Raw genomic sequence first — 15,547 nt, 5'->3', positions numbered from 1 at the left:
TTTTAATGATAGTAAAGGGGTGAGGAAGGGAATGGAGGTTGGGGGAAGGGAGCTGGGGATTGTGAAGGCGGAGATGGCTGGTGAGGCTGGAGGTAATGGTGAGGCAGGTGAAGCGGAGGGTGGTGGAGGAGGCAAGCGACTGAGCATGAAGGCAAGGGGCTGGAGAAATACACACAAAAAAAGGCACAATGAGCACAAAAGTCAGAATCAAAAGTTTCACGAAGCACGAGATTATTGCATGAGAAACGTCCAATATACCACGGATGAAGTGGAAAACAATCTGGCATCAAAGAGGAGTGAAGCTGGAGTATTTAAGCTGTAGGAGGTGATTGCTGATGAGACACAGGTGAATAAGTGTGCCCTGAGTTCAGCACCAGGAAGCCACGCCCCGCCCCTGCAACACAGCGAGAACAAAGAAAAACACCAAGCATGCACACAGACTGTCACAAGCACTCCACAAAACAAACAAGGCACCACAGAAAACATTGCTTGTCTAAAAATATAAGTGAGACTGTTAAATGCATAGTCTAACTGTCAGGGATTTTGAGGCTGATAATTATATGTATATTTGAAAGTTTAAAGAAAAAAAATCAAATATTTTGGTCGATGGATTTTGAAGTCTTGAGTGAGTCAGATCTCACCGCAGACGGTAGGTCACAAGTTCTTATTTTCACAGTCTGACCTAAGTCACAGTTTCTGCTGAGTTATTTCACAATCACCTAAAACAGCTGTGTGAGGCCTGAGAGCACATCAGAAAACACATGCTGGGATGCTTACATGAAACAGAGCTATCATTTGTTAGTATTTCCACATTTGCTTTGCTTTTCCTTCTGTGACATGCCAGCTGAGAGAAAGGTTGCTTCAGTAACACTCATTATAAAGCTGTTGGTGCTCAGCAGATTATATTTGCACAACGTGTGTTTGTTTTGTCTTGTCTTCAGCTCTATGAAAATGACTGAACCTATAACTCATATAAAGGTAATATTAGGAGACAGACGATATTCTTAGTTGCTATGATAAGCTTAAGACATATCGCTAGTCTTGGGGAGTAACTAGCTGTATGCAACTTGTTATGTGTAATTAAATTACAAAATAAATATAATGTGAAACGTTACAGTTATTGAGAAAAATATTCAGTTGAATAACATTCAAATGCCCTGTATTATTTTGGAAAAAGTTTACATGTAGAATAAAACTTTCATTCTGTTGCTTTATGTTTTTTTCACTGTGCAGGAACTTCTTTTAGCAGAGCCTATTTCTGAACATTTTTCAGCTCTATTGCACAGTTTAACCCTTTAAAATCTGAGCAAATTGGCTTGAGACACACGGGAAAAGGGCAACAAGCAACTCAACAAGAAATGACATTTTTCCCTTGTTTCAAAACTATCTAATAATCATCCCCAGCTAATTTTCAGATCATTTCCTTGTCACCTTTTGCTATTTATAAGGACCCAAGCACTGAATGGTGCGAGGACCCTCTTGGAATGCAAGGAATTATTATTATTTTTCTCTCCCAAGAATTGCATTTTTGGAGGTCTGAACATGCTCAAAAACTCATGAAAGTTGGTACGCTCGTCTGGCCTGGCAAAAAAAATCGTACTTTGGTGGTTTCAGAAATGGGCATGGCAAAATGGCTCCATAGTGTCTCCTAATGTGTATCCCCAATGACTGGTTTCAGCTACTATTAGGAAATTTGGCACATGTATGTATCATGCCCAGATGCACAAAAAAGTCTTTTGGACCCACCCCCCAAACCCAAGAGAAAGTCAGCTTTTTTGAATTTTGTGCTGATTTTGGGCGCTTTTGGGCCTCGTACTTTTGCTATCTTGTCCTACAGGATTCATCCAATCAACTTCAGAATTGGTGTGTCCATTCTCAACCCCTTGGTGATGAAAAGTTATCAATGGTCCACACAAAACTTTTACAGTTTTCCCGATATGTGGCGTACAATTTTGATGTCTCTAAAACAAGAAATTATTGTAACTTTGGTGTACATTGTCTGATCTGCCTGAAACATCATAGGTTTGATGAGTGTCCCTCTCTGAAAACATCTACATAACAATATTCACTAGTCGTGATTGCGCCACTTAGTGGCAACAGGAAATAACTTTTTTTTTTAAATTTTCATCAACTTGGCCTACATTCTTAATCAGATCCAATTGAAATTCTGTCTGTATAATCTTAAGACCTACCCACGTGAAAGTTATCAATGGTCCGCGCAAAACTTTTACGGTTTTCCTGTTATGTGGTGTACAATTTTGACGTTTTGCAAGAAACAGGACATTGTTGTAACTTTGGTGTACACTGTCTGATCTGCCTGAGACCTTATAGGTTTTATTGGGGTCCCGCCCTGAAAACATCTGTATGACAATATTCATTAGTCATATTAGCACCACCTACTGGTAGCAAGAACGAAGCATTGAGGGACGACTATTATAATTGGATTTACATGATATTTACATGGTTTGTACAACAAATGATGTACACAAAGATAACATGGAATTTGTCTCTCCTTGACTGCCACCTGGAGGCCACTGGAAGTACTACATCATGTTAAATAGCTCAATCCAGGGTCCAAACTCTTTGCGTATATTATCCAACTTTCACAGAGATGAACGACCTCTTTAGCTGGAGCTCCACCAGTACCCCTAACTACGTGGGGGTGTGAGGGTCCGTTCATCGCTGCTTGCAGCTTTAATTTATTTTTGCAGTTCGTGGGACAATTTGGTCATTATTACTTTTTTCCTGTTTTTGAAAGAAATCTAACCAGTTCTCTCAGGTTTCAAAGGTTTAAATGCTACTGAAATGTATCTGAATGCAGCCACAAGAAAACTGATGTCTATCCAGGTGTCATGGGCTTAAAACATTTGCTAGAAAAGTAAATATAAGAGCCTATGTGGCATTATTTGAAGTTATTTAAATTGATACATGACGTATTACATTTTAACAAGGTAACAAGTAATCTGTAACCTATTAAATGTAAAGGTGAAGGTAAAGCTGCATTTTGCCATATTTTTCCTCATGAACTAAGACAAAAATTGTAGTGTTTGTACAGTTTGCGCCACAGAAATAACTATTTTAGTTAAAAGATAACTGCAACGTACTTTTCCTTATAAAATATTTTTGTCTCAACATCTATATTTTTCAAATTGTTCATTTATTTTGCAATAAATCCGTTACATTATGCATAAATGCAGTGGAGATAAGTATACCCGTGTGTCTCTGAACCATGCTCTGTACGCCATTACAGACCGCAACTATATCATGTGACAACAGCACGTGACCGGGTTCAAAGTTGAAAGTCAACCAACACTGCGACTCCTCAGCATGGCGGTCCAAGTGGGACACAGAGCCCTGCTACAAGCGCTCCGCGGGCAGGCGTCTGGCCGGGACGCCGTGCGCCGGCTGGCGGCGGCCTTCACGGGCTGCGGACACTATGGTCTCTCCGGTCAAGTGTCGGCCTCCTCGCGCCTTAGCGCCCTCGGAGCACGGACACGACACTACAGCTCCGACTCCAAGGAGGACCTGCGAGTCCGACACCTGGACGGAGAGGACGCCGGTAGGTCCCGCTCACACTCACTTTGCATTCAAATGCAATTGTGTCCAACGGCTGTTTTTGTCCACACGGAGGTCCCGTTAGCCTTCCAGTAAACAGCGTGAAGCCAGTGGCAAAAGTAGTGTACGCGTTGACGTCACCCGTTACGTGATGTCAAGTCCCGACTCCTACTGAGAAACCTGTCAGAGGTGTTAGTAATATTTCTACATGCATGTAGTTTAGAGATATCGGTCTCTGAGGTGAAGGCCTTAAATGTACGCAAAACTGCATAAATCTGCAGATCTGATATCAGCCATCTCCTTTTCCCAACTTGTAATTCTGCACAGCTTTGTGAAAAACCTGGATCATTTTTATGTAAGAAAATATGAAATGAGTATTTCTGGAGCTCTAAAAACTCTCTGTGTGTTCCCACACTACTGTTTAGCATGCCAGAAGAAAAAGCATAGTATGTCAAATACAGTTCGTCAGAAATACTTGGATACATCCAGTCAAATTTTGCAGTACATAAGCCAGTATGCTTTTTAGACTTCTGTGACCCAAAATCCTCTGCACAGCGTCAGATGCGTCACATTGAGCCAAACAGATGACAGCCTGCCAGCTGACAGAAGCTACAGTGACAAATGACAGCACATTCAAGTGACTGACGACTGGTTGAAGACAAATAAAAGGAATATTGTTAAAGTGAACAACATAATCATAAAGGAACAACAACAAAAGGACATTAATATTAAAAAACAATGACAGAGAAATGCATACATGATTTTACTCTCTAGTATACAGTGCTGCATGTTAGAATCAACAATGTATGCACTTATTACTTAAAAGTTAAAACTAAGTAGATTGTGAACTAAACACAGCCGAGTTCTCTGGACTGATCTCTGCCTCTGCATAGCTTGGTGAATGGCATTTTTTGTTTTATCTCCAGGACAACAGATTTCTATGAAAGAGTGCAAAAGTTGAGGGTGTAATGTTGTGAAGAAAAAGTATGTCTGGAGTGTGTGCTCACTGCACGCAACGGTGCGTACTTTGTAAAGGCAGCTGCAGGACCTATCAAAGGTAAATAGAGAAGTATGCAATTAGAAACACAGCTTGACTCAGTCAAAGTTGAAAGTCAGCTAACAGTAGTTGATGATTCGATCATCATTTTGTTCATTCAGCATGCTGAAGTATCTTTGGGCAAGATACTGAACCCCAAATTGCTCCCAATGCTGTACCATCAGTGTGTGTGTGAAACACATTTAAGCATGTTGTTTCCAGTACAATCCAACTGCCAAAACAATATACTATTAGTATATAGTGCATACATCTGCTGGACTGTAGTCTGCTGTATGGAATCAGGACACATGGTGTGATCTTGGTATGCGACGTTTGCGTTTTTCAGTTGTGACATCATCATAATATCATGTGATGTCTAACATGCTGCTCTTCATTAATTACCTCTGTCACATTGTTTATCAGCCTGATGTCACTCTGTCTTTCAGGTATCGTTGTTGTTGGGATAAATCGACCTAAAGCAAAAAATGCCATCAGCAAAAATCTGGTCAAACTGGTATGTATACTAATAAACTTGGATTTATTTTAACATTATAAATCGACTAAGTAAATTTTTGGAAACACAGGTGAATCTGAATTGTGCTTCTCTGGTGTGCACGTGATCTAATTTGCACAGGGATCACTTGACTGTTTCCTTTATGTGAGTGTGATATGTTGTACTTTTGTTTTCTTCTCCATTTCTTACCTGAGTTGGATCAACTTTCTTGACGTGCAGGTCCAAATAAACACTGTTGAGATTTTGGACGTGTGCACATCAGCTCCTCTGCGAGCCTCTGTGAGCCTCTGTGACCTATGGTTTATTATCATACCTCTCTATTTGTAACGGGTGAAAATGAACACACAACTCTTTTTAGTATCTGCTATGCAGCAGGTCAGCCTGTTGAACATCTGAGTGCTTATGAATCCTGGACTTTTCCTGCTCATACAGAACAGAATTTGTCTGATCACGTTCATGTGTATCCTCAACGAAGCCTCATTGCAGCTTAACTATGAAACGATATATGGAAACAGTATTCAGTAAATCAAAATAAAAACCCACTGATGTTTCTCTTCTCTGGCCCAGGTTTATTTATTTATTTATTTTTTGGTGATATTGTCTAACTTGTTATTTTCCTGAAATATACTTCACTTAATAATTAATTTTGTTTGTTATTACAAAGTGAATTTTACATTTAGAAATGAGAAATTTTGAGACATTTATTTATTTTGTTTTTGTAAAACTTGTCTTTTAGATGTTTGAGACTGTGGAGGACATCAAGAAGAATAACAAAGTGCGCAGCGTCATTATATGCAGTTTGGTTCCTGGCATCTTCTGTGCAGGTACACTTACTTTGTTTAGAGTATTGGTGGGATTTTTAACTGTTTGGAATGTCTTTCTGGAGGCCACAGGCCTCCATCCTGATGCTGATGCTCTGTGTCTTTGTGCAGGTGCAGACCTGAAGGAGAGGGCCAAGATGCACCAGAGTGAAGTGGGACCGTTTGTTTCCAAAGCAAGAGCTCTCATCACAGAGCTCGGTAAAAACTGATAAAACTCACTGGCTCCTCATGAGTTCATTGTAGATTCAAAAATGAAAGAAAATACATTTTCAGCAATGTAGTTGGATTTGTCATGAGTAGCTCTAGTTGTCTTGTGAAGGTAGTTTAACCCTTTAATACCTGAGCAAATTGGCTCGTTTTCTTTCAAAAATACAAGAAAAAGGTGTCAAGCAACTTAAGAACTGACCCACAGAAAATATCAAGAAATTTAGAGAAAGTTATCAGGAAAAAAGCACAAAAACGTGAAAACAAAACACACAAAAAACAACAAAATGACCTTGAGGAAGTGATATTTGTTTTTTTTCTTGTTTTCTGTAAAATAATTTAAAATAGAAAATTAAGAGAATGATTAATATAGGTTTCTCAAAATTTCTCCACATTCTTTGATCATATCTAATAATTCTCCCCAGCCAAATTCAGATAATTTCTTTGTCACCTTTTGCTATTTTTAGCAGTTTGTGGGTTTGTAAGTTGCTCATTATGTTTTTTTATTGTGTTTTCAAAGAGATCAAACCAATTTTCAGGCTTCAGAGGTTTAATTGCTAGTGAAATGTGTCTGACAGCCCCAGAAAGCTGATGTCGTTTCCGGTGTAATTACATTTAATTTGTCTTGATGGGTGTTTTATTGACTTTTCATTTTCAGGTAACCTGCCCGTACCAACCATTGCTGCCATCGATGGAGCTGCTTTAGGAGGAGGCTTGGAGATGGCCCTGGCTTGTGACATCAGAATCGCCTGTAAATTTCTGTAGCCTGGCACTGTCAGAACAATTTGCAAATGCCTGTCAGTCTAAAAAACCTCCAAGTTCAGTTTCAGTTGCCAAGGACTGTTACCAACAGCCATAAATCAAGGGGCCTGTGGATGCATTTGAATAAATCTGCAACCAATCAGAGTAATGAAACATGAGAGACAGATGTGAAGCAGACGCATTTGCCAGAACAAATTAAAAAAGAATTTGCAGATTTGTTTTTTTTCCAGGCTAAAGGTCTATGGTCTATGTGCAAAACACTTTAAATGTTTATCAGCAGCACGTAAGTTTAATTGATGGCAGCTACACATGCTGTAAGATTAATGCAGCCTTCAGACAGATGAGCAGCTGCAGGGCAACAATCAGAGAGCAACCACTGTGTTCAATCCTTTTCAAAGCAGGAAATCTCTTTTGTCCAGAGCAACCTGTAACTGCTTCACTTACAGTCATGTGTTGCTCAACTTAGCAGTGTCACAACTTGTATTTCCAGATGCATTAAAAGATTGTGACATCGACAGTAGATTAACATGTTTCTGAGTTGTGAAAGCCTGAAAAGCTTCTCTGTGCCTACAAATGGCGTTATTGCTGCAGAAAGTAGCTTCAGCAGAAACAAAGTCTGTACAAGTGTTTTTATTGGACTAGTCCAGTGAAATTACCCTAATTCTGAATGATTGTGGCCTAAATAGAAAGTACACTTAATATTTTAAAATATATCTACAGTAGGTGTGTTTCTCTGGCATTGATGAGTGATGGTACTGACCTTTGAATGATAATCAATCTAATTTTTATTTTGTTATTGTTATACTACAAGTGTAGTAGTATTTATGTGAAAGCAATAACACTGCTCTCTGATCTTTTTAGCCAACACTGCCAAAATGGGACTAGTTGAGACCAAACTTGCAATCATTCCTGGAGCAGGTAAGACTGGATTCTTTTTATTTTATAATTACCAGTGAAAATCTTCATGTTTAGCCACATCTGCACTTCAAGGGGTTAAACAGTTTAACAGTACATTGGGATTATGAAGGTCTTTTGAAAAACCTTTTTTCCCCTGCAGCGAGCCTGTGAGGGGGTCATCCTTAAAGGGGATGGCTACTCTAGAGGCACCTGCTGGTTAAATCACATGTTCACCGAGAAAGTCACGAGGCGGCATACACTGACCTGTCCAACGTGTTGGTGCAGATTGCCTGATTTTACAAATTCACAGGAGCCGTGCTCTGTTTATTATTATAATCTGACCATCTTCTGTGTTTCTCTGAAAAGTATTTTTCAGGCACACTTGCTTTTATTTGCAGGTGACGGTACAGAGTTCTTATCAGACTTGAATTGAAGATATTGTGATTGGCACCACAGACTGTATATAAAGATGGACAACACCACAGTTCCCCTAAAGTGAAGCTCCTCAATCTGGATCGCCCCCTGGTGTCTGACTGCAGTATAGGTCATAAAGCCTTCCCCTCCATGTTAGTGAATGGGACATAAAACTAAAAACTCGAGTTTTCCCAAACATGGTTTTGTCGCTGAAGGTCGGGCGTGAGTTAATCGATTCTGCAAAAAGGGGATTTTCCTACATGAGCTGTAACAGCCAATCCACGTGCTTCTGTGCAATTAAACTGCTCACGGTTGGTCGAGCGGGTGTTTTGGCAGGAATGCCCCAACCGCAGATATCGCTACAGCGCAGACTCTGGCTCTCAATTATATCATCAGTGCAAGATGGCAGAAGCTGTATCAGGGCCATTTTAGCTTCACTTAAGCGTAGCAGGGTCTTCCATCTTTCTGTACAGTCTCTGGTCAGCACCCTATAATGAGAGCTTGTCAGATACTGTTTTTTTGCGTCTGACACCAATACTGGAGAGGGAAACATTCTGATGTTAATGTATCTAATCGCTAATATATTGATAATGTTAAACATACATGCAATTTTGTAATGCATTTATCCTTCAGATATGATTATCAAATACTTCTGACAAAGGTATCTATGGATACAGGATATTTTACAGTTTAACAATAAAATATATTGTCAAAAATAACTTCTAATGCGAAGAGTCAACTTTATTGGGAATTTGATCATTCTGAACTACTCTAAACATCTTTTTCGGCATTATTTATGTTTTGTTAAAAATATTAACCGATCATATCATGCATTTTGGACAGCCTATAAGCTGATACTGATATATCTGTGATGGGCCAAGATCGGCCCATAAAATCGTCTGTTGGATATATCAGTCGGGGCTTTACTCATAAGTATTGTGTAAGGTTCATATTGGCTATTTTTACAGCAGTGACTTTTAACTGAAGTCAGCCTGTTCAGTGTCTGGGGTGTTCATCCTCGTTTGTCATGACTCGTGTGCAGGTGGCACACAGCGTCTACCCAGGGTGATCGGAGTCTCTCAGGCCAAGGAGCTGATCTTTGCTGCACGGGCGGTGGATGGAGCAGAGGCGTGTCGCCTGGGTCTGGTCAATCATTCTGTGGAGCAGAACAAGAGCGGAGATGCTGCTTACCTGCGGGCTCTGGAGCTCGCCCGCGAAATCAACCCTCAGGTGACATCATTTCTCACAAGAGCAGTTTGCATCACAAACATCAGTTTATGAATCCTTGTAATCTTTAAAAAGACAGTCACTTAGTCACTGATTTTGGGCTCCACAGGGTCCCATTGCAGTCAGGATGGCCAAACTGGCAATCAACCAGGGAATAGAGGTGAGTCTCACAGGGCAGGGCTGCTTTTATTGTATTTTATAATTTTATGTTTGCTTTGGCTCAGTTTTACAGCAGTGTGTCAATTTGCAAAACTAAACATCTTTTGAATCTTTTGAAGAGTACCCTCCACCCCTGGCAGTGCTGGGTGGTTATCTCATCACATGCTCATCCATTGCAATGATATTTAAAAGAGGCTGAGTCAAATTCTTTGACCCCATGGGAGTGTGGGGTTTGACACATGTTGAGGTGTTACAACGACACCCCCCCAATTACCTCTGCTATGATTAGGTGAGGTTACAATATCCGAGATACAGGCATTGCCATCTTGCGCTGGTGATGTGATTGAGAGCCTGAGACTATACTGTAGCGATATCTGCAGTGTGGTAGTTCCTGCCAAAACACCTGACCAATCACAAGCAGCTACATTGAATGCAAGCGCACAGATTGGCTTTCACAGCTATCTATCATGGTGGAAAAGCCCCTTTTTGTATAATTAAAGAACTCATTAAAACTGAACTTATCACGAAAACAAACACTTGAACAAACATCAGGATGATGAGAACTACCCTAAGTGTCAGAAACCATCCTTGGGAAAAATTTATTTATTTGAGTTTTTAGTTTGGACTATGTCCATTCACTAACATGGAGGGGTGGGCTTTACGACCTATACTGCAGACAGACACCAGGGGGCGATCCAGATTGAAGAGTTTCACTTTGGGGGACCTGTCATGTTGTCCATCTTTATGTACAGTCTCTGGTTACAACAGACTGCACTAGAAATAAAGGGATGGTGTTCGCTCAGGTGCTCTTTGTGTGCGCTGTCTTCAGCCTTCTTAGGTGGTCTTTGTCTGACAAAAGTTTTGGGTACACTCATATTAATGTATGCTGATATACAGTTGAGCATTTGCACAGAGAAAGTGTGCGTCCAGCTGTTGAGCCTTTTGGGAACGTCAGAGCAGGTTTGACACATGTTGTACCCCAGTGGTGTGACATTCTTGATCCATGTCCTGGTGAAGGGTTGCCTGCTCTCTCATGCACGTCCATGTATCGCGGCACGTCCATGTGCAATGTACCATGGTAACGGTCTAACTTAATAAGTGGTAGTGGTGCTAGTGTGAGCAGGTGAGGTGTATGTATGTTTTTGTACCTGCAGAGCTTCGATCGTGACTATTTAGTCACATTTTGTGACCACAGAGTACCAGTGCGACTCGGAAAGCTGTTAAGGCTGGAACAGACTGGAGGATTTTCAAATCTTAACCGATTTTTTAAACGTGCAAGACCACAGACATAATGACGGATTTAAACGATTTTTAATATGATCGTCAGAACGCGCACACAAGGCGATTCGGCCAGATCCTGAGACCACATATTCGCCGTTTGTAGTTAAGATGTCACAGTGGAGTCTCCCGTGATCAAACATGACTTCAGAAGAAGAACAAAGATAGCAGAAGATTGCCGGCCTCAGCTGGCTGCACTTGCATGCACCTTGGTTTGCAGCGAAAAAAACCAAAACACAAAAAAGTTATGGATCAACTCATTGCTGAAGACGGAGTGAGCGTGGAATATACATTTTGCAGCGTGAGTTGGAGGTGAGTGGCTGGCTCGGGAGACAGAAGTCCTGTTGTTGCCCGCCATGTTTTTTGAGTTGTACATGTACGCAATATCCGTTTGGTGACGCTTTCCGGTCTCCTCACTCCCATTGGCTTTTACGAGTTTCCGCTCAGTATTCCATCAGAGACGGCAATCGTAAATTTCAAACACGTTTGATGTTTGTGATTCAAGATCAGAGGGGCTCCGATACAGTCGGTAAGATTAAGATTGTTTAGCTAACCCCTCACACTTAACGATTATTTGGGCAGATAATCGGTTGGGACCAGCCCGGAATTGGGAATGCTCCTCCCGATTGTCGTAAGGGGCGAATCAGCCTAATTATCCTCGAGTGTGTACCAGCCTTATCACAAACGTCCAGCTGTTGATTGGAAGCTTCAAGTCCACAGCAAAAACATCAACACCTCTGGCCTGAGATATCCCTCGTGTTGTGTAGCCGAGAAACCAGAGCATGAGGCAAAGAATATATGATTGTAGACATTTTAAGCTGTTGTGTGAACATTTACTAAGAGATGCCACGTTCTCTTTCAGGTGGATTTAGCTACAGGTCTGGCTATTGAAGAAGCATGCTATGCCCAGGTGAGTAATCAAACAATTGAATTCACATTTACTTGCCCTGCTGGATGAATGATTGATCCGGTCGTCAGTTTATCAGTTCAGCCTGGCTAAGACTTGTGGTTTCACGGCATGTTGGCAGGATAGGAAGAGCTCCTGCTGTTAGCCTTGTTGTCACACCATTGACATCACAGTACATTTATTTAGCTGATGCTTTTATCCAAAATAACTTCAAATAAGAACACCAAAAAAAGGCTGGAAGAAGAACTTATTCTTATACTTAGGAAAAGTATTGAAGTATTAGTAAAATTACACATGCAAAAAGGTTAAAATACATTTAAGAAATCAAAGTAATTTGAATAATTAAAAGGAAAAGCAGCAAGTCCTCATACATACAGTATATATGAATCTCACACGAAAAATGACTTACACAGTTATAAAAATAATTTTCTAATTAAAATGTTTAAAATGTCAAATATAAAACTCATTTGTCCTTGTGTTGAATAACAGTTTGTGGCCTGTAAAAACAAGATGTTCTTCTCTTATCTTGGTAGGAGTGCTCTGGATCAGTCGTAAAATGTTCTCTTAACTAAGAGAGAGGCAAAAATAAGAAAACGTTGGTGAATCCCTGAAATCAGTGAGGGTGTTAGAGAGGTATTAATTCGACTTTATTCTCATTGTAGAGGCTGTAATATATCTTTTAGTTCCCGGAATATTCTTCTTAAAGCTTGGGTAACATTCCCTATAAGCATCAACATGTTAAAAATTTTGTATTTTTACATACAATTATGTGAATTTAAATGTAAAATTAAACTTAAAAAGTTTACTGAACATTCATTTAAAATGTTTTCTTTAAAACATTATCACAACTTATTGACAATGTTAGCCAGTGTTGTTGGAACATTCCCTGCTAGCTGGGATATGACATTCCCACTAATGTCATCACGGTTCGCTCTTCAGGCTCAGAAATTAGCTGCTACTTTATTATTCCAGCTGAGAACCAACTTCTAAACCAGCTCATTTTTGGTTAAAATGCTCTGAACAGCTCAAAATTAGGTACACAAAGTAGAACAAAATTGGCTGGAAAGGGGTCAGAGTTCAGGGTCTCCCTCAGGAGTTTTTGGGGTTTTTTTAATTAACACTTTAGTGTTGTTTTTAAGGTGATACCAACGAAAGATCGATTGGAGGGTCTGGCTGCGTTCAAGGAGAAGAGGCATCCCAACTACAAAGGAGAGTGAAGCCACGCTCCTTCTACAAACCGTCCCAGAGTTCTGCCTCCAGTTCTTCAGTTCCACTGCTTCCCACATATTTCCGGGTGAAACTGTGCTCGTCGACACATCAACCTGTACAGCACCCAGAGGACACCCGCTTGACCGCAGGTCATCAGGGTCGCTCCTGGCTCATGTTTCTGCCGGTGACATGAATGTTCAAGTGGAAAGCACTTGCAGGGTGTGTCACCTACCACTAAGCAAACTAACCAGTCATTGGCCTCTGCTAACAACACTTACTACTTACCCAATTAACTTCAAACTGCAGTCTCAAACATGAATTAGTGTAATTGGTTTATGCAGTCTGCACACTGATTGGCAGTTGGTCCCCAACCTTCCTGACTAATGAACCGATCCAAGAGCCATTTCTGTGAGTGCTTCACATGAACGATGCATCAGAAGGTTTATTGCTTTTTACTTAGGTAGAGATTAACTCCTGGGTTCACAACACTGAACAACACCAGAGGAGTTTGCATGAAATCATAACGTAGACTGTTTTTTTTTTTGCCTTTAAATAAAGTCCAGAGGGTGGTATTTACATTTTGAGACTGATGTGTAAAATTTGACGGTATCTGACTTTGGTGCCTCTGCCTCCCTGTGCTGATAACAAAAACAAAACATAGCCTAAATCAAGTGTGATGAGAATAGTTTAATTTTTCCACAAAAATAGTGTTTATGCCATCAAAAAAATTTACATGCTATAATGAAAGAAAAACACAGTAGACATTGTGGCTTTTAGGGCTTCCAAGCAGTTCTCCCAAATGTTATTCTGCCTCATTTGATTGGTTAACCCTTTAAAACCTGGATCCACATCACTTGCACTCAGACACCTTTCACAATATTTCAACATTTCATAAACATGGAGAAAAGGCAATTAGCAACTTGATAAGAAATGTTCCATAAATTGCAAGAATTAATAAGTTTAGAAAATTATTTTTAAAAAGCTGGGGAAAAACTATGATAACATTAATTACGAAAAGTTACACAATTAAATGTTTTAAACAGGCCATTTCTTTCTTTCTTCTTTTTATACTTTGTGTGTGTGGGAAAAAAAAGCCACTTCGCTGTGGTTTGAAAGGGTTAACTGGCCAACAGAATATAAACACCTTTGCTGTTGCTAAGAGCAACATATCAGACATGCTTGGGAAATGTGGATTACCTTTAAAAGTGCATTATTTTTGAGCATCATGTGTATTCTCAGCTTTGGGAAAAGTGGGGAGGTCCATTTACCAGTTTTTTCAAGTTTGTCCAGTTGGCATTCAGCTGATAGTTTGCTCATACTGAGAGAACTTCATCTGCTGATGTAGACCAGTGACTTTGGTTGAAAGCCCTGGAAAGAGGATGGAAATGGACCTTGACTTTTTCCCAGAGATGTATTTGATATTCATCTTTCAAAGACATCTTTACTTCAGAAACCTCAGCATACTTTTTTTTTAAAAACACACACATAAAAGTGCAGTTCTGAAACTTGATGAATGAATCAGGCAGAGTGAAAATGATGATATTGTGTGATTTTAGTCAATGAAGTGAGCCTCTGTGTCTCCCTCAGTGTGGGACAGCCCTGAGAGCAGGAGACTGTATCACACAGCTGTGAAAATAAACTTCTTCAATACTGAAATGTTTCCTGTGTTTGTGTTGTTCTGTGTGCATAAAATACTTAATGACATGATGTTGCCGTTTTCCTTCCACCTGCGCTTCCACGTGAGATACATCAGGTTGAGACGTTTGGTTCATAAATGGAGATTTGAATCCGTCACATGCAGTGAACTCAGGTACAGGTAGGAGCTGGTGGACACAGAACGGAGCACAGTGCATGCTTGGAACAGACCACAACATGCTCTGTAGTGACAGGAAATCAAATCTGTGATTTGTGTAATGATGTGTAATGTGTAATGATCTTTGAGTATCGATTGACTGAAGCAGGGCGGCACGGTGGCGTCGTGGTTAGCGCTGTTGCCTCTACTCTGGTTCGGACCCGGGTTGGAATGGGGTTCGGTCCGTGCGCGGGGGGCCTTCTGTGCGGAGTTTGCATGTTCTCCGGCTTCCTCCCACATCCCAAAGATCAGATTGGTGACTCTAAATTGCTCTTAGGTGTGACTGTGAGCCTGAAAGGTTGTCTTGTCTGTCCAGGGTGCGACCCGCCACAAGCGGTTACAGAAAATGAATGAATGACTGAAGCAGTTCAAAATTCCATCCAAAAGGACAATAGAGATGTCAGTGCGTGCATGCGTGTGTGTGTGTATTAGTGTTGTCAAAAATATAAATTTGTTGAAACATTTATTCTGAATATTCCAAAGTTTTCAGTGTTTCCCGTGTTGTGTCAAGGACTGTCCCTGTTATGTGTGCCCCCCATATTAACCCGCCCCCAAACCCCTCTTTTCTTATATCAGAATCTTTTTTTTACATTTTTGTTACTCCCTGTTCTATTTTTCCCCACTCCCCCTCATTTTATGAGATTTTAATTTCGCACATTTTTATAAGCTATATATAATGTTATGTAAATTGTCATTTTAGCACTACAACTTT

At 40.4% G+C, this 15,547-nt stretch overlaps 1 protein-coding gene across 1 annotated transcript; it reads left to right on the top strand.

The window, feature by feature from the left end:
* Positions 1 to 297: 297 nt before the first annotated feature.
* auh (AU RNA binding protein/enoyl-CoA hydratase) lies at positions 298 to 13,856 on the top strand. Its single transcript, XM_042509134.1, has 11 exons — positions 298 to 649; positions 3,251 to 3,559; positions 5,038 to 5,105; positions 5,842 to 5,929; positions 6,038 to 6,124; positions 6,789 to 6,881; positions 7,754 to 7,810; positions 9,246 to 9,433; positions 9,540 to 9,590; positions 11,730 to 11,777; positions 12,914 to 13,856. Exons 2-11 carry the CDS (start codon positions 3,328 to 3,330, stop codon positions 12,989 to 12,991), a joined length of 990 nt encoding a protein of 329 aa, XP_042365068.1. The 5' UTR covers positions 298 to 649; positions 3,251 to 3,327; the 3' UTR covers positions 12,992 to 13,856.
* The last annotated feature ends 1,691 nt before the right edge of the window (positions 13,857 to 15,547 follow it).

This window comes from Plectropomus leopardus, chromosome 20, assembly GCF_008729295.1.
Source record: "Plectropomus leopardus isolate mb chromosome 20, YSFRI_Pleo_2.0, whole genome shotgun sequence".
In the NCBI taxonomy this organism is placed as follows: domain Eukaryota; kingdom Metazoa; phylum Chordata; class Actinopteri; order Perciformes; family Serranidae; genus Plectropomus; species Plectropomus leopardus.
This window is presented reverse-complemented; position numbering and strand designations above follow the sequence as displayed.